Source organism: Scyliorhinus canicula, chromosome 10, assembly GCF_902713615.1.
Source record: "Scyliorhinus canicula chromosome 10, sScyCan1.1, whole genome shotgun sequence".
NCBI lineage: Eukaryota > Metazoa > Chordata > Chondrichthyes > Carcharhiniformes > Scyliorhinidae > Scyliorhinus > Scyliorhinus canicula.
Genome location: NC_052155.1, coordinates 84,312,897 through 84,332,924, shown reverse-complemented (window position 1 = coordinate 84,332,924; position 20,028 = coordinate 84,312,897). Strand labels below are relative to the sequence as shown.

General features: G+C 48.4%; 1 protein-coding gene across 3 annotated transcripts in view; it reads right to left on the bottom strand.

Moving 5' to 3' along the window:
• The window catches only part of LOC119972490 (putative Polycomb group protein ASXL3), a 411,440-nt gene that overhangs the window by 53,139 nt on the left and 338,273 nt on the right, over positions 1 to 20,028 (bottom strand). For all 3 annotated transcript variants that reach the window (XM_038809261.1, XM_038809262.1, XM_038809263.1), the window contains one exon: positions 16,801 to 16,964. In XM_038809261.1, the coding sequence (XP_038665189.1) occupies positions 16,801 to 16,964 (164 nt within the window). The remainder of the gene's footprint in view (positions 1 to 16,800; positions 16,965 to 20,028) is intronic.

Below are 20,028 nucleotides of genomic sequence, written 5' to 3'. Positions count from 1 at the left end.
CTAACCTACACTATGCCCTTATCATCCATATGCTTATCCAATAAATTTTTAAATGCCCTCAATGTTGGCATGTTCACTACTGTTGCAGGTAGGGCATTCCACGGCCTCACCACTCTTTGCGTAAAAAACCCACCTCTGACCTCTGTCCTATATCTATTACCCCTCAATTTAAGGCTATGTCCCCTCGTGCTAGCCACCTCCATCCGCGGGAGAAGGCTCTCGCTGTCCACCCTATCTAACCCTCTGATCATTTTGTATGCCTCTATTAAGTCACCTCTTAACCTTCTTCTCTCTAACGAAAACAACCTCAAGTCCATCAGCCTTCCCTCATAAGATTTTCCCTCCATACCAGGCAACATCCTGGTAAATCTCCTCTGCACCCGTTCCAAAGCTTCCACGTCCTTCCTATAATGAGGCGACCAGAACTGTACGCAATACTCCAAATGTGGCCGTACTAGAGTTTTGTACAACTGCAACATGACCTCATGGCTCCGGAACTCAATCCCTCTACCAATAAAGGCCAACACACCATAGGCCTTCTTCACAACCCTATCAACCTGGGTGGCAACTTTCAGGGATCTATGTACATGGACACCGAGATCCCTCTGCTCATCCACACTACCAAGAATTTTACCATTAGCCAAATATTCCGCATTTCTATTATTCTTTCCAAAGTGAATCACCTCACACTTCTCCACATTAAACTCCATTTGCCACCTCTCAGCCCAGCTCTGCAGCTTATCTATGTCCCTCTGTAACCTGCAACATCCTTCCGCACTGTCTACAACTCCACCGACTTTAGTGTCGTCTGCAAATTTACTCACCCATCCTTCTGCGCCCTCCTCTAGGTCATTTATAAAAATGACAAACAGCAACGGCCCCAGAACAGATCCTTGTGGTACGCCACTCGTAACTGAACTCCATTCTGAACATTTCCCATCAACTACCACTCTCTGTCTTCTTTCAACTAGCCAATTTCTGATCCACATCTCTAAATCACCCTCAATCCCCAGCCTCCGTATTTTCTGCAATAGACGACCGTGGGGAACCTTATCAAACGCTTTACTGAAATCCATATACACCACATCAACTGCTCTACCCTCGTCTACCTGTTCAGTCACCTTCTCAAAGAACTCGATAAGGTTTGTGAGGCATGACCTACCCTTCACAAAACCATGCTGACTGTCCCTAATCATATTATTCCTATCTAGATGATTATAAATCGTATCTTTTATAATCCTCTCCAAGACTTTACCCACCACAGACGTTAGGCTCACCGGCCTATAGTTACCGGGGTTATCTCTACTCCCCTTCTTGAACAAAGGGACCACATTTGCTATCCTCCAGTCCTCTGGCACTATTCCTGTAGCCAATGATGACCTAAAAATCAAAGCCAAAGGCTCAGCAATCTCTTCCCTGGCTTCCCAGAGAATCCTAGGATAAATCCCATCCGGCCCCGGGGACTTATCTATTTTCACCTTGTCCAGAATTGCCAACACGTCTTCCCTACGCACCTCAATGCCATCTATTCTAATAGCCTGGGTCTCAGCATTCTCCTCCACAATATTATCTTTTTCTTGAGTGAATACTGACGAAAAGTATTCATTTAGTATCTCGCTTATCTCCTCAGCCTCCACACACAACTTCCCACCACTGTCCTTGACTGGCCCTACTCTTACCCTAGTCATTCTTTATTCCTGACATACCTATAGAAAGCTTTTGGGTTTTCCTTGATCCTACCTGCCAAAGACTTCTCATGTCCCCTCCTTGCTCGTCTCAGCTCTCTCTTTAGATCCTTCCTCGCTTCCTTGTAAATATCAAGCGCCCCAACTGAAACTTCACGCCTCATCTTCACATATCACGCCTCATCTTCACATATCACGCCTCATCTTCACATACTGAGATACCAGGGAAGCGGTGAGCCCATTAAACAATACAAGGCTTTGGCACAGTCACCAACAAACACTTCTGTGACCAATTAATTGAAAAGACTTGAATGCCATGAATTATGGAACCTGTCCTCATGGAGGATAATGATTTAACCTTGGAATAAAACATAACTATGACAGTCCAAATCGAATGTGCCATGTTAGGTTCAAAGAGGTTACACAGGAATGCACCTTTAGACTCAGGGTTGCAGACACAGCTTGCCCAACCAGCTGCCATGGACAAAGAGGCCACAGCAATCTCATCAATCCCATCACAGTCAGATACCAAGCAGTACATGTCCAAATATAGTAAGACCTGGACAATATTCCGGCTTGGGCTGACAAATGATAAGTAACATTCGTGCCACACAAATGGCAGGCAATGACCATTTCCAACAAGGGGGAATCGAACCTTTACCATTTGACATTCAATGAATTACCACAACTGAATCCCCCACTATCTACATCCTGAGGTCACCATTAACCATAATTGAACTGCATTAGCCATACAGCTACAAGAGCGGATCAGAGGCTAGGGGCGGAATTCTCCGCTCCCCACGTGGCATGGGAGAATCGTGGGAGGGCCTCCCGACATTTTTCACGTCTCCCTGGCGCCCCCAGCGATTTCCCCCCCCCCCCGGCTCGGAAAAATCGCCGCTCGCCGTTTTTCGCCGATTCTCCGAGCCCGATGAGCCGAGCGGCTGGCCCGTCACGCCCGCTTCACCATGCCAGTAACCACACCTGTTTGCTGCATTCGTGAAACGGGCGCCAGATGTCCGTTTGGTGGCACGGGAGCACCACGACTGTGCTCGGGAGGGGACAGACCCGCGATCGGTGCCCACCGATCGTCGGGCCAGCGTCCAAAACGGACGCACTCTTTCCCCTCCGCCGCCCGGCAAGATCAAGCCGCCACGTCTTGCCGGGCGGCGGTGGAGAAAGACGGCACCGCGCATGCGCTGGTTCGTGCCGTCTGCGCAATGAAGTCATCCGCGCATGCGCGGATTGGAACCGGCAACCCGGGCATGCGCAGATGACTTCACATTCTCGGCGTGATGAGGTCGCGGCCGGGAAAGACGGAGGCCTGCTCCTAGCCCCCCATGGTGGGGATGAATTAAGTGCGGGGAGCGGGCTCCGAGGCCGTCGTGAATCTCGGCCGAGTTCACTACGGCCTTCACGAATTCGGCCCCCTGCGGAGAATTCCGCCCTAGGACTCCTGCAGCAAGTTACTCACCTCCTGACTCCCCAAAGCCTGTCCACCATCTGCAAGGCTCAAATTGTGTGATGGAATACTCTCCACTTGCCTCGATGAGTGCAGCTCCAACAACTCTCAAGAAGGTTGACACAATCCAGGACAAAGCAGCCCACTTGATTGGCATCCCTTCCACACTCTTTCCACCACCAACGCACAGTGGCAGCAGTGTGTACCATCTAGAAGAACTCACCAAGGCTCCTTAGACAGCATCTTTTAAACCCAGACGACTACCATCTAGAAGGACAAGAAAAGGAGGCACAAGGGAACCCTAGCAATTGACACCCACATCCCTTGAATGAATTAAAAAAAAACATGTGCTTAAATTGTGCTCATCAAGTCATAACATCGCATCCAGCTCGAGGGAAAAAGTGAAACTTATACTTAAAGTGGAACTATTTTGCAGAAGTGTGTAGGTCATCGAAGAAAAGGACTTAACTGGTTTAATGCATAGAGGAGTCTCCTACTGAGAGCAATCGACAGCATCTATAAACCATTAAAAGGGGTTAAGCACTGGGTCATTTTAAGGGTTTGTCAGTTGAGATCACCAGCATTTCAGTGACATTTCTTAATAATGTTACAACTTTCTGATTAATGTTACAACAAACAGGGCTGGTTTAGCACAGTTGGCTAAATAGCTGGCTTGCAATGCAGAACAATGCCAGCAGCGCGGGTTCAATTCCCGTACCGGCCTCCCTGAACAGGCGGCGGAATGTGGCGACTAGGGGCTTTTCACAGTAACTTCATTGAAGCCTACTTGTGACAATAAGCGATTATGATTATAATTATTATTAACTTTCTCTCACTCCTGCACCAGACACTCCTAAAGCTTATGATGACTGAATTTTTCTAGTTTTGGCAATGATCACAGTTAAAGGTTACAACAAAACACATCACTCTAAACAGGTTCATTTTCTATGGGGCTAGAGGCAGATTCCTTATGGGGATTTTTTCAATTGATTTGGATTCAAACATGAAGACATCACTGGAGCACACATTTACATGATCGATGACACAGACTATACATGCCAGTATCCATCCATATTTATGGGATTTAGAGAGATTGAGGGGTAGTGTCATGTTTCTTGCATCAACACATCAATTCCACCAGTTTTGCTAAATTTTGAACATTTGCTCTTTGTAATCCACACTGATGTCTCACAGGAGCTGAAATAACTAGAAGCAGATGGTATTATTGGATTGGATTTGTTTATTGTCACGTACCAATGTACAGTGAAACGTATTGTTCTGCTTACTGTCCAGGCAGATCATTCCATACATGAAAAACTCCCACAGGGCATTCATTAGGGGCAGCACGGTAGCATTGTGGATAGCACAATTGCTTCACAGCTCCAGAGTCCCAGGTTCGATTCCCGGCTTGGGTCACTGTCTGTGCGGAGTCTGCACATCCTCCCAGTGTGTGCGTGGGTTTCCTCCGGGTGCTCCGGTCTCCTCCCACAGTCCAAAGATGTGCAGGTTACGTGGATTGGCCATGATAAATTGCCCTTAGTGTCCAAAATTGCCCTTAGTGTTGGGTGGGGTTACTGGGTTATGGGGATAGGGTGGAGGTGTTGACCTCGGGTAGGGTGCTCTTTCCAAGAGCCGGTGCAGACTCGATGGGCCGCGTGGCCTCCTTCTGCACTGTAAATTCTATGAATGATATACAATGTAATACATGAACACAGGCATTGGGTGAAGCGTACAGGAGTGCAGTACTGCACAGTGGAGAAGATGTGTGAAGAGATCAGATCAGTCTATAAGAGGGTCATTTAGGAGTCTGGTAACAGTGGGGACAAAGCTGTTTTTGAATCCGTTCTCAGACTTTTGTATCACCTGCCTGATGGAAAAAGTTGGAAGAGTGAATAAGCCGAGTGGGAGGGGTCTTTGATTATGCTGTCCACTTTTCCAAGGCAGTGGGGGGTGCAGATAGAGTCAATGGATGGGAGGCGAGTTTGCGTGATGGACTGCCTGTGTTTACGACTCTCTGTAGTTTCTTGTGGTCCTGGGCCAAGCAGTTGCCATACCAGGCTGTGATGCAGCTTGATAGGATGCTTTCTATGGTGTATCTGTAAAAGTTGGTAAGAGTCAATGTGGACATGCCGAATTTCCTTAGTTTCCTGAAAAAGTATAGGCACTGTTGTGCTTTCTTGGTCGTAACGTAGACGAGGGTGGACCAGGCCAGATTATTGGTGATGTGCACACCTAGGAATTTGAAGCTGTCAAGCATATCCACCTCGGCACCATTGATGCAGAGCTGGGTGTGTATGATACTTTGCTTCCTGAGGTCAATCACCAGCTCTTTAGTTTTGCTGAAATTGAGGGAGAGATTGTTGTCGTTACACCACTCCACTAGGTTCTCTATCTCTCGCTGTATTCTTCTGACTCATCATTGTTCGAGATCTGATCCACTACGCTCGTGTCATCAACAAACTTGTCGATGGAGTTGGAGTCAAATTCTGCCCACAGCCATGTGTGTGTAGGGAGTATAGTAGGGGGCTAAGTTTGCAGCCTTGCGGTCCCGGGTATTGAGGGCTATCGTGGAGGAAGTGTTGTTGTTTATCCTTACTGATTGTGGTTGACCGGTCAGGAAGTCGAGGATACAGTTGCAGAGGGAGCAGCCACGTCATAGATTTTGGAGCTTTGATGTGAGCTTGGCTGAGATTATGGTGTTGAAGGCGGAGCTGTAGTCAATAAATAGAAATCTGACATGGGAGTCCTTGTTGTCGAGATGCTCCAGGGATGAGTGTAGGGCCAGGGAGATGGCTTCTGCTATGGACTCATAGTGGCGGTATGCGAACTGCAGTAGATCAAGGCATTCTGGGAGTATGGAGTTGATGTGTCTCATGACCAACCTCTCGAAGCACTTCATCATGATCGATGTCAAGGCCACCAGACAGTAAACGTTGAGGCACGTTGCTTGGTTCTTCTTTGGCACCAGTATGACGGTGGTCTTCTTGAAGCAGGTGGGGACCTCAGAACGGAGTCGGGAGAGGTTGAAGATGTCCGTGAACACATCTGCCAGCTGGTCCGTGAGGGATCTGAGTGCACGACCAGGGACTCTGTCAGGACCCGTCGCTTTCCGAGTGTTCACTTTCAAGACGTTGATCCGACTTCGGAAGCTGTGACGGTAGGTAAATGTGTGTCTGAGGCTACTGGGGCAGTTGACAACAGTTTGATGGTTTCCTGCTCGAACCGAGCATAGAATGCATTGACTTAATTGGGGAGGGGTCTGTTGCTGCCGGATATTCTTTTTTTTAAATGAATTTCGAGTATACAATTATTTTGCTTTTTTTCCAAGTAAGGGGCAATTTAGCATGGCCAATCCGCCTACCCTGCTTCACTTTGTAGCCCGTTATGTTGTTTAAGACATGCCACAAACAACGAGCTTCCGTGACGTTAGTCTGTGACTCTAGCTTAGTCTGATATTGTCTCTTGGCATCCCTGATGACTCTGCGGAGGTCGTACCTGGATTTCTTGCATAGGTCAGGGTTGCCTGTCTTGAACACCTCAGACCTGACCTTCAGTAGGGAGTCAATCTCCCGATTAAGCAATGGTTTCCAGTTGGGGAACGTATGTACTATCTTCTTTGTCACGCAGTCTTCTACACACTTGCTGATAAAGTCTGTGACGGTGGTGGCATACTCATTTAGGTTGGTCCCTGAGTTCTTAAATATGGACCAGTCCACTGTCTCCAAGCAGTCATGAAGGAGCTCTTCTATTGCCTAGGGCTAGCACTGCGCGAACTTAACCAGATTCTCCCGCTTAAGTTTCTGTATGCTGGGAGAAGTAGCACTGTCTTATGGCCCGATTTTTCCGAAGTGCGGTCGGGAATGGATCAGTAGGCAACCTTGATATTTGTGGAGCAGTGATGAGAGTGTTGGGGCCCCTGGTGGGACAGGAGATGTGTCAGTGGAACTTTGGCAGTACACTCTTGAGGTTAACCTTGTTGAAGTCCCAGGCCACGACGAACAAGGCCTCCAGATATTCTGTTTCATTGTTATTTATGGTGGTGTACAATTCATCAAGTGTCTTCTTCACTTCCGCCTGGGGTGGAAAGTAGACCGCTGTGATAATGGCTAAATTGAAAGATGGTATGGGCGGTACTTCACGGTCAGGTACTCTTGGTCCGGGGAGCAGTAGTTCGCCAGGATCCCCAATTCCGAGCATCAGGAGGAGTTGATGAGGAGGCAAACCCCTCCACCCTTTACCTTGCCCGATGATGCCAATCGGGCATCTGGGGGTCCGATTAGCACAGCACTACCACGGCCGTGCCAAGGGGGACATAGGCCCGCGATCAGTGCCCACCGATCGCGGGCCGTGCGTCCGTAATGGACACACTCTTTCCCTCCGCCGTCCCGCAAGATAAAGCCGCCACGTCTTGCGGGGCGGCTGAGGGAAAAGACGGCAACTGCGCATGCGTGGGTTGGCATTGTCCAACCTGCGCATGCGCGGCCGACATCATCGGCCGCGTCAGCCGGCGTGACGCTTGATGTGCGGCCTTGACGCATGGGGCCGCGCTCCTAGCCCCGCCCGGGGGGGGGGGGGAGAATCAGACCCGGAAGTGGGCGTGAAGGCTGTCGTGGGTCACGGCCTGTCTCACGGCAGCCTTCCGCATTTGCGGAGAATCTCGCCCCATGTCTCTGTGAAACAGAGCACACAGCAGACTCTTACTTCCCTCTGTGAGGTAAGTCTTGCGTTAAGCCTCTCCAGCTTGTTTTTGATCGCTTGGACATTTGCCAGGAGTATGCTGGTGAGAGGAGACGTGAAACCGCGTTGCTTTAGTCTCACCTGCAGACTGCCGTGTTTCCCTCGCTTCCTCAGTCGGCGGCTGCTTCTGGATTGCCCCAGGATCCGATGGGAGATGTCTGACCTTGTGGAATGTAGGTGGTTGCGACTGGCAGGGTCCCGGGCGCTGGTTGTGATTTTGGGGTTGCCGGGGTGGTCATGTTTGCAATCCGTTCCGGCCCTGGGGATCTGCGAGTACAGGTCTACCTTTTGGTACGTTCGGGTTCTCGTGTGGGGTCTCCGCCATTATGGGGGTCTTTAGTCTAGGTTTGGGTTGCAAGCAGGGACTTCCTGGGTCAGGTTGGCTCGGGTCCCGTGTTCGGTTCCAGCGTTGATGATCTGGTCAGGCGCTCCTGAGTTCGGGCCTTGGAGTAGGCCTGGTCAGCCTCCACGCAGAGGCAAATTGACTTAGCGGTGGATATCAAATCTAGTCATTGCTCGATGGAGAAATGACAAGCTTAGACTACGTTAACCTTAAGGTGGTCAATAAAGCTATCGGGCGCGATTCTCCGCCCCCCCACGCCGGGTGGGAGAATAACGGGAGGGCCTCCCGACATTTTTCATGCCCTCCCGCTATTCACCCCCCCCCCCACGCCCGACCCACGCCACGAATCGCCGCTCGCTGTTTTGTACGGCAAGCGGCGATTCTCCGAGGCCGATGGGTCGAGCGGCCGGGCCTTCACGCCCGTTTCAACACGGCAGCAAACACACCTACTCGCTGCCGTCGTGAAACGGGCGCCAGATGCCCGTTTGGGGCATCTGGGGCCTGGTTGGCACGGCAGTACCATGGCCGTGCCAAGGGGGCCGTGCGTCCATAATGGACGCACTCTTTTCCCTCCGCCGCCCCTCAAGATCAAACCGCCACGTCTTGCGGGGCAGCTGAGGGAAAAGACGGCAGCTGCGCATGCGCGACAGATGACGTCAGTCGCGTCAGCTGGCGTGACGCTTGATGTGCGGCCTTGACGACCGTCGTCAAGGCCGAGCCGCCGTGATGCACGGGGCCGCGCTCCTAGCCCCGCCCGGGGGGGAGAATCAGCCCCGGAAGTGGGCATGAAGGCTGCCGTGGGTCACGGCCTGTCCCACGGCAGCCTTTACGATTCTCCGCATTTGCGGAGAATCTCGCCCATCATTCCCAGGCAAGTATCCACTTCCTACAATCCATTAACTCAATAACATTTAATGACTCACAGTCTTCACAACGCTCGATTTGCAATGCAGCTATCTTCAGATACCTCTAGCAGAGCAGAGCCAAAATCTTACTATTTTGTTACCGAAGAAGGTGTGTTTCAGTACCACAGGATATCCTATGGTCTAAGTTCAGCACCTAGCGTATCCCAGAAAATAGTTTCTTCAGTTTTGTTAGATGTTGATGGGATTCTAAATCTAATTGATATTGTCCATGGAAAGGACAAACTAGGACAGTGGTCTCCAACCTTTTTAAGCACAAGATCACTTTTAGAATCTAAATGCTGCACAAGATCTACTTTTAAAAATGTGACTTTACTAAAAAAAACAAAAATGTACGCTATGCATAACATTCCCTATTTTTAGTGTGACACCTGGGCTTTCACACTTTCTGTGAGTGCTGTGAAGTCTGGCTAGGTCATGGTTTGAGATGGCCAGTCTTGCTCAGTCCATCAGATGGGCATCTGTGAGACGAGTACTATATTTGAGCTTGATGATTTTCATCTGGAAAAAGCCATCTCACAGAGGTATGTGGAATCAAAGTAGGCCTTCACCTTGAGTGCACAGGATGTCAGAAGAGGGTATTTCTCTCTGCCTACAAGTCCTCAAAGGTTTTGTCCCTTGACCTAGCTTTCAGTTCTATATCATTTTGCATGGTGATGATTTCCACGTCAAGCCCACTGCTTTGCTCAAACACCTGCTGAAATTGTGTTGTCAGTTCTCCAATGTCCACTTGAAGAAAAGGATTTGAGACAAACACAATGATATGTTCCATCCTGTCTAATTCCTGAAATTGCCTGTTGAATTCCTTTTCCAATTTGTTCAGGTGGTTGCAGAATTTGTTTGGATGGAACCCTTTCTGTTTGGCCTGTTGCTGGATTTTCTCCAGATTTGGGAAGTGCTCAGTAATTTTGTTCTTTAACTGAGAGGACCACAGGCCCCATTTCAACTTGGACACATTCACTGCACTGATCATGTGTGACAAGTCTCTGTCTCTCCTAGAACATAGAACATAGAAAAATACAGTACTGAACAGGCCCTTCGGCCCACGATGTTGTGCTGACCTTTTGTCCTACATTAAGAACAAATTAATCTACACACCATCATTCTACCGTAATCCATGTACCTACCCAAGAGCCACTTGAAGGTCTCTAATGTTTCCGACTCAACTACTTCCACAGGCAGTGCATCCCACTACCCTCTGGGTAAAGAACCTACCTCTGACATCTCCCCTGTATCTTCCACCATTCACCTTAAATTTATGTCCCCTTGTAATGGTTTGTTCCACCCGGGGAAAAAGTTTCTGACTGTCTACTCTATCTATTCCCCTGATCATCTTATAAACCTTGATCAAGTCGCCCCTCATCCTTCTTCGTTCTAATGAGAAAAGGCCTAACACCCTCAACCTTTCCTTGTAAGACCTACTCTCCATTCCAGGCAACTTCCTGGTAAATCTCCTTTGCACCTTTGCCAAAGCTTCCACATCCTTCCTAAAATGAGGCGACCAGAACTGCACACAGTACTCCAAATGTGGCCTTACCAAGGTTTTGTACAGCTGCATCATCACCTCATGGCTCTTAAATTCAATCCATCTGCTAATGAATGCTAGCACACCATTGGCCTTCTTCACAGCTCTATCCACTTGAGTGGCAACTTTCAAAGATCTATGAACATAGACCCCAAGATCCCTCTGCTCCTCTACATTGTCAAGAACACTACCGTTAACCCTGTATTCCGCATTCATATTTGAATTCCAAAATGGACAACCTCACACTTTTCAGGGTTAAACTCCATCTGCCACTCATCAGCCCAGCTCTGCATCCTATCTATGTCTCTTTGCAGCCGACAACAGCCCTCCTCACTATCAACAACTCCACCAATCTTCGTATCGTCTGCAAATTTACTGACCCACCCTTCAACTCTCTCATCCAAGTCATTAATGAAAATCACAAACAGCAGAGGACGCAGAACTGTAAGGCAGCAGGGTAGCATGGTGGTTAGCATAAATTCTTCACAGCTCCAGGGTCCCAGGTTCGATTCCCGGCTGGGTCACTGTCTGTGTGGAGTCTGCACGTCCTCCCCCTGTGTGCGTGGGTTTCCTCCGGGTGCTCCGGTTTCCTCCCACAGTCCAAAGATGTGCGGGTTAGGTGGATTGGCCATGCTAAATTGTCCGTAGTGTCCTAATAAAAGTAAGGTTAAGGGGGGGGTTGTTGGGTTACGGGTATAGGGTGGATACGTGGGTTTGAGTAGGGTGATCATGGCTCGGCACAACATTGAGGGCCGAAGGGCCTGTTCTGTGCTGTACTGTTCTATGTTCTATGATCCCTGTGGTATGCAATTGGTAACTGGGCTCCAGGCTGAATATTTGCCTGGAGCCCAGTTTTCTATATAGAAAACTCCCAACAAGGTGACTGCTCCTTTCCTATTTCTGACTTCAACCCATACTACCTCAGTAGGCAGATCCCCCTCAAACTGCCTTTCTGCAGCTGTTATACTGTCTCTAATTAACAATGCCACCCCCCCCCCCCCCCCCCCCACCTCTTTCACCACCCTCCCTAATCTGATTGAAACATCTATAACCAGGGACCTCCAACAACCATTTCTGCCCCTCTTCTATCCAAGTTTCCGTGACGGCCACGACATTGTAGTCCCAAGTACCGATCCATGCCTTAAGTTCACCCACCTTATTCCTGATGCTTCTTGCATTGAAGTATACACACTTCAACCCATCTCCGTGCCTGCAAGTACTCTCCTTTGTCAGTGTTACCTTCCCCACTGCCTCACTACACGCTTTGACGTCCTAAACATCGGCTACCTTAGTTGCTGGACGACAAGTCCGGTTCCCATTCCCCTGCCAAATTAGTTTAAACCCTCCCGAGGAGTACTAGAAAACCTCCCTACCAGGATATTGGTGCCCCTCTGGTTCGGATGCAACCTATCCTGCTTGTACAGGTCCCACCTTCCCCAGAATGCACTCCAATTATCCAAATACCTGAAGCCCTCCCTCGTACACCATTCCTGCAGCCACATGTTCAACTGCACTCTCTTCCTTTTCCTAGCCTCGCTATCACGTGGCACCGGCAACAAACCAGAGATGACAACTCTGTCTGTCCTGGCTTTTAACTTCCAACCTAAACTCGTTTATTACATCCACACCCCTTTTCCTACCTACGTCGTTGGTACCAATGTGCACCATGACTTCTGACTGCTCACCCTCCCCGTTAAGGGGAGTGAAAACCACGACCATGCTTGGGAGGGGACTGGCCCGCGATCGGTGCCCATCGATTGCCGGGCCGGCGTCTCAAAGGGACGCACTCTTCCCCTCCGCCGCCCCGCAAGATCAAGCCGCCACGTCTTGCGGGGCAGTGGAGGGGAAGACGGCAACCGTGCATGCGCGGGTTGGCGCCGGGCAACCTGCGGATGCGCGGCTGACGTCATTAGGCGCGCCGGCCGCGTCATTCTCGGCGCGCCGGGCCGTGATGCCAGCGAGGAGCGGCCTCCGACGCCGTTGTGAACCTCTCCGGGTTTCACGACTGCGTCGGGCCTTGGGGAAAATTCCACCCTATGTGTATCTGAAACACAGGTGACCAGATCTGATCAAAACCCCCGCTTGTTTGCATTTCAATGGTCGATTTTCCCAGGACAATAGAACTCCAATCAAGCAACCGGTACAACCACAGATTGATCGGCGCCAGTCCCCTTACTCAGAAAGCCCAACTGCCAAGGTCAATGACCGCTAGGCATCCGCCCAGTCACCAAGGCACACGCCCCTTTATTGGCTGAAATCGAAGACAGTGATCAGAGTCCTGGCGAACCATTGGGTCCAAGGTTAAGGACCGCCCCAAAGAGTGCAAAATCCCAGAGGGATAAAAGAGGACACAGCCATGTGTTCTGTCTATTTTGGATCTGGCCTGTGCCAACCCAATTGTAGCAGGAACAGCCAGCCAAGTTCAAGACCAACGATTGCTACCTGACGGATGAGCCCAGCAGAGACAGAGCCACTTTCTTCGAACCAGCCAAGTGAAATCCAGATAAAGGCCTTATCCATTTGCACAGTGCCGGTCGCCCTGAAGGTAAGTATAGGTTATTGTAGCTGATAGGTGTAGTTTAACTCGTAGTAGATATTGTGTTTGCATGTCGAGATAACTCTTGTGAATGTAAATAAACCATCTTTTGAACTAACTAACTGGTTGTGTGGTCATTTGATCGATATAAGGGAAGGCATGTGGTTCACCAACATTATTAATAGAGCAACACTCCCCTGCAGTTCGCAATTCAGCTCATTCAATTTTACATTTATGTTAGTAAGAAATGCCAAGTCTAGCAACCACACATTATCTGACAGCTCGCTGTGCACCTCATTCCTTGATTTCAGAATGGTGACAGTTTCAGGGAACAGATCTAAAACCTTTCCTTGACTTAACCCTATTCACCTGCTTCTGTTCCCCTCTATTGCAAAAGAGTTTACCTTGTTCCTTGATACTACCAATTTTTGTCACCATTCATCCCTATGTACATAGAGATCTTGGAGCGTCTTCAGAAGCTACTGAATAAAGATGCACAATGGGAATGGACAACTGCACAGCAAGAAATGCTTGAAACATTAAAGGCGAAGATGGCATTTCCACCAGTCCTTTTGCATTTCAACCCACGGACGAAATTCTCCGACCCCACGCAGGGTTGGAGAATCGGCCGGCAGCGGCGTTAATCCCGCTCCCGCCGGGTTTTTTATTCTCCGACCGGCCAAAAACCGGCGTTGTGCAAATCCCGCCGGCAGCCTCTGAAAACAGCTGGCGCCAGCGGGATTTCATTATATTTGTCTTTCACCAAATCTCCGGCCCGGATGTCCCGCTGACGTGGCCACGGGTCACGTCGGCGGAAAACAGAGTAGCTTTAAAACGGCCCTAACCCCCTCTCAACGCCGGGTCCCCCCTCCTCAACGCCGGGTCCCTCCCCCTCTCCTCTCAACGCATGGTCCCCCCCTCTCCTCTCAACGCAGGGTCCCCCCCCCTCTCCTCTCAACGCAGGGTCCCCCCCCTCTCCTCTCAACGCAGGGTCCCCCCTCCTCTCCTCTCAACGCAGGGTCCCCACCCTCTCCTCTCAACGCCGGTACACACACCCCCCCCCTCTCAACGCCGGTACCCACACCCCCCTCCCCCTCCCTCTGAAGGCCGGTACCCACACCCCCCCCTCCCTCTGAAGGCCGGTACCAACACCCCCTCCCTCTGAAGGCCGGTACACACACCCCCCCCCCCCTCCCTCTGAAGGCCGGTACACACACATCCCCCCCCCTCCCTCTGAAGGCCGGTACACATACCCCCCCTCCCTCTGAAGGCCGGTACCCACACTCCCCTCCCTCCCTCTGAAGGCCGGTACCCACCCCCCCTCCCTCTGAAGGCCGGTACCCACCCCTCCCTCCCTCTGAAGGCCGGTACCCACACACCCCCCCCTCTGAAGGCCGGTGCACACACCACCCCCCCTTCCCTCTGAAGGCCGGTACCCACACACCCCCCCCCCTCTCCTCCTCCCCCCCTTCCTTCCTCCTCCCCCTTCCTCCCTCCCTCTCCCCCTCTCCCTCCCTCCCTCTCCCCTCTCCCTCCCTCTCCCCCTCTCCCTCTCAACTCCGCAACCCCCCCCCCACAAACGCCAGGTCTCTCTCTTCTCCCCCCCCCCCCCCAACGCCAGGTCTCTCTTCCTCCCCCCCCCCCCCCCCGCCGGGTCTCTCTTCCTCCCCCCCCCCCCCCCCCAACGCCGGGTCTCTCTTCCTCCCCCCCCCCCCCCAATGCCGGGTCTCTCTTCCTCCCCCCCCCCCCAACGCCGGGTCTCTCTTCCTCCCCCCCCAAAACGCCGGGTGTCTCTTCCTCCCCCCCCCCCCCCCCAAACGCCGGTCTCTCTCTCCCCCCCACCAAACGCCGGGACTCGCCACTTCCGCAGCTGGTGAAACTGACGCGTATCGCGTCAGTCCGCTGCTGGCCCTTTCGGGAACGGAGATTACCGGCTTAAAAGAAGGCCCTGACGCCGGAGTCATCCGCACCGCTTTTTCCCACCGGAAATGGGCGTCACGTCGGTCCGCGGAGAATTTCGCCCCACATGTGGAAACATATATCACAACAGATATGTCAGGAAATGCAATTGGAGCTGCACACTCACAGTCCATTGAAGGAATGACCAATTGCTTATGCGCCATGCCTATTGTCACAAACTGAATGCAAACACTTTACTTGAGAATGAGATACACTAGCTTCCATCTACACATGTGAACTTGTATCGCTATAGTAAAAAGTTCATTCTCTGCACTGATCATCAAGTGCTGATGAAATTGTTAGCTGCGTCAGGACCTCTATGCATCTACAGATGGGCAGGTAATTTTCATCCATATAACTGCAAGGTTTAGTATCTTGCAGGTTTGTGCAACAGAGTTAATTACACAGAACCCGCAACCTCAAGTGCACAGGTCTCAACATTTCTATCAGGAAGACTATTTCTGTACTCAGAGAAAACAGATAAGTTCACAGCTTGACTATATATATTTATTTTAAAAATTAAATGTAATATTAAGTCATTCATTAAAATGGGGAAAAGGTGGTGTGGTCAAAGGTTTAATTGATCAGTGTTTGATCATGTTAGTCTGGTCACAGCTCTGTGTTTACTGTGCTTGAGTGCCTGGTGGAGTCTCCAAGCAAAAGGAAACACAAGTTTCCCAAGAAAAGACCTGAGAAGCTGAGTTGTGAACATAAGTGTAGAAATCCTGTGATTGCTGAGATACTTTAAAGTACTGTCAATAAACCTGTTGCAGATTTAGAACTAGTGCCGTCACTGCATTGTTCAGGGATAAATCAGATAAATAAAATATTCAACAAATTAGTAAAGATATATAAAATATACAACAAATTGGTAAATACACAATTACTAATATAACAATGCTAATGCAATGTGGAAACCAATGTCAAACTTTCTTAGTTGCATAAAAATAAAGATTTATTTAATATTTATGCTTTGACAATAATTAGCCATGTTTGTCAGTCTTCCCCTTTCAATTTATAATCTTGAGTAATGCTGAAAAAGGACACATGTTGTCAAAGCTTTTGTCTTGCACTCGTCAGGCTAATTTGCAAGAATACCAAATGAAAAGGGAACAAGAAGTGCATACTGATTGGTTGGCAATTAGATTCTGATTGGTAGAGGCATTTCCAAGGATAATACACAAATTAACCAATGACTGACAGTTAACTGCCAAGCTCTATTTAAATTCAAACCAGGCAGGGTGACTGATTGGTCAAAGCATTTTCCTGATGAGTGCAAGATTAAAAGCTTCAACAACATGTCTTTTTCAGCAATACTTAGGTTCTGTACTACCAAACAACAATTTACAATCCGTTTGTAATTACTGTCTTGTAATAAAAAATATTTCCTTACAATGAGAACTCAAAATAAAAACATAAATTGTTGTGAGTACAGAGCAGGTTGACCATCATCTAAAAGAAAAGGACCATTTACTTTCACCACAACTGTAATCAATTTTGTTTTTACATATTAGATTTCCCACTGTCAGTTAGCAGGGAAGAACAAACCAGCAATAGTTTGCTTCCCCCGAATTATGAAACACACCTATGCAGCTAATGCAGCATATACAATAATTTATACTCTGCTCACCTGCCTATCTACTTCTGGTAGTAAAATCAGGAGCTGTTGTTGAAAATGATGTGGTAGACTGGCAAATGTGTGCTTGTTTATTAAAGCTCGCAGGTTGGTGTTCACCAGGATAGACCCAGGGGTTTCAACATCAATATCTTCCCCTCTTGTCCGTTTTACCTGTCCTGTTTAAAGATATAGAGTAATGTTATTCCATATAAAATTCACCATGTCCATGGTTACACATATGTTTTTACAACAAGAAAAACCTGCTACATTATTCAGTGTTACAGGTGCCCCCTCTCTCTGAAGTACTAATTTTACAGGGTTTTTTTCAGGCAATGATTGTAATAGCAGTAAGGGCGTCAATATAATGGCCACAATATAGAAATGTTTCATCTAGTGCTTCAATTAACTGAAACAATAAGCTCAAGATTCTTGAGGTGCTTTGGATAGTTATTCATAGGTAAGTACATATACTTATTAGTCAGAAAGTGGTGACTTTTAAAAGACTTGAAAAGGGGCTGAAATTCAGCTACTCGCACAACTGAGGCCTTTACATTGCATGGAAAACACATACTGTGCTGATGAAGAATGTACTGGATGTTCAAATATTCCTGCTTCATCTCATTGAATTATTCTTGACAGATGCCAGATTTCGATTGAGGTTACCTCCATCTTTGAAGTTACCTCCATCTTTCACTTACCTGAAAAGGCAGCCTATTACTCTTAGGCAGTCCTACCCACCGTCCTTAATTGTCCGATTCAGGAATAAATCACAGCCAGGTCACTGTTGCCCATGCAGTACAGGCTGCTGACCCCTGTTTGACACTAATGTTGGGGTCCTGAAACCTGTGGGAAACATTCTGTCTCAGGTGTTGGTCCCATTATGGAACTGAAGTGGACCTAAGTGAAGGAGACAGAAAGCAATTGATTCTGCAAAGAGTTTTGAGGACAGGAGTAAGGATGTCTTGAGCAATTTTATAGAGCCTTTGTGAGACCACACCTGGAGTATTGTGTACAGTTTTTGTCTCCTTATCGAAGGAAATAAATACTCACCATAGATGGAGTGCAACGGACGTTCACCGGCCTAATCCCTGGGATGGTGGGATTGTTTTATGGGGAGAGATGAGGAAACTGGGCCTATATTCTCTGGAGTATCAAAGAATGAGAGGTGACCTCATTGAAAAGTACAACATTCCAATAGGGCGTTTAAGGGTAGATGTGGTTAGGATGTTAACCTGGCTGGTAAGTCTGGAACCAAGGAACATCATCTCAAAATAAGGGGCAGATTATTTAAGGCTCACATAAGGAGACGTTTTCTCACTTAGAGGGTGCTGAATCTTTGGAATTCTTGACCCCCAGGGCGCTGTGGAAGCTCAATTATTCAACATGTTCAACACAGAAATCAATAGATTTCTGGAGACTAATAACATCAAAGGATATTTGGATAGTTGAAGAAAGTGTGTTGGGATAGATTATCAGCCATGATCTCATTGAATGGCTGAGCATGTTTGATGGGTCAAATGGCCTGATCCTATTCCAATTTTCCTATGATTCCAGATGTCATTTCAGGTCTTTTGTTTGCTCTTTAATTGGAGGATTGAAACAGTTTAATACTGTTTTCTTTAACCTGATTTGGGTGTTTAGTGGTTCTTCCCAGAACTGCAGAACATCCTTCAACTTCTGCCTCCTCAGCGAGGACACTTTTACTGTACACCTTTAAGCACAGAGTCACCATTGTGAATATCAATAATACCAAATGACCCGATCTCCAGAAAGAGATCAGCAGCATGGAAAAGCAGCAGGTCCATCCCTTCCAAATAGATTGTGGGACTTGTAGGCTAGGGATGCTTGGAAAGAAATTTCAGGCCAATTAATAAAGTTATGATTGTAATCAAGTAAATTCAAAAGGATTTTGTGGATAAAAACAAAATACAAGACCCCTAAAAGACAATGCAATCAATCTGAATGGATGACCATTGCAATTACATCAGTGAATTAGATCATGCCTGATCAGCTTTCAAACAATCTTAAAAATAGTAAGAAGTCTTACAACACCAGGTTAAAGTCCAACAGGTTTGTTTCAAACACGAGCTTTCGGAGCACGGCTCCTTCTTCAGGTGAATGGAAAGGCTTGTTCCAGAAATGTTTATATAGACACAGTCAGAGATGCCCCGGAATGCGAGCACCTGCAGGCAATCAAATCATCAAAGATGCAGAGAGAGAGGTAACTCCAGGTTAAAGAGGTGTGAATTGTCCCAAGCCAGTTCAGTCGGTAGGCCTCTGCAAGTCCAGGCTTGTTGGTGGGGGCCGAATGTAATGCGACATGAATCCCAGAACCCGGTTGATTCATGTCGCATTACATTCGGCCCCCACCAACAAGCCTGGACTTGCAGAGGCCTACCGACTGAACTGGCTTGGGACAATTCACACCTCTTTAACCTGGAGTTACCTCTCTCTCTGCATCTTTGATGATTTGATTGCCTGCAGGTGCTCGCATTCCGGGGCATCTCTGACTGTGTCTATATAAACATTTCTGGAACAAGCCTTTCCATTCACCTGAAGAAGGAGCCGTGCTCCGAAAGCTCGTGTTTGAAACAAACCTGTTGGACTTTAACCTGGTGTTGTAAGACTTCTTACTGTGCTCACCCCAGTCCAACGCCGGCATCTCCACATCATCTTAAAAATAAGGCATGGCCGTAACTTCCTCGTAGTGGCAATTAGTATTGGATTGCCACTCCGTGTCTAATTACCTACGTGGTGTTTCTTCCAAACCTGTTCTGACTGATCTTCAGACTCAGGGGGGGTAATACCGTGGGGGTGGGGGGGGGGGGGGTCGGTCTGGGTCTTTACTACAGCTACACAGACGTGAGAAGAGGTGTAATTCTTCTAACTTTTTTTGAGTAACTATTGGTCTAACCCTATCGGAACCATCCAAAGTTATGAATTAAGTTACATTTTTGGATACTTCTTTTTGGATACTGTGGTAATGGCCACAGGAAGCTTGCACTTAAAGATGCAAGATGCTATAGGATAAATGCAGCAAGGATGTTTCTCATGGCTGGGGGCTTTAGAACCAGGGCACAAAGACTCAGGAGAATGGTTAGGCCATTTAGGACTGAGATCAGGAGGAATTTCTTCAGTCAGATGGTGGGGAATCTTGGAATTCTCAACCCCAGAGGATTGTGGAGTTCAGTCATTGAGTAAATTCAGCATGGAAATCAATAGATTTCTAGATATTAAAGA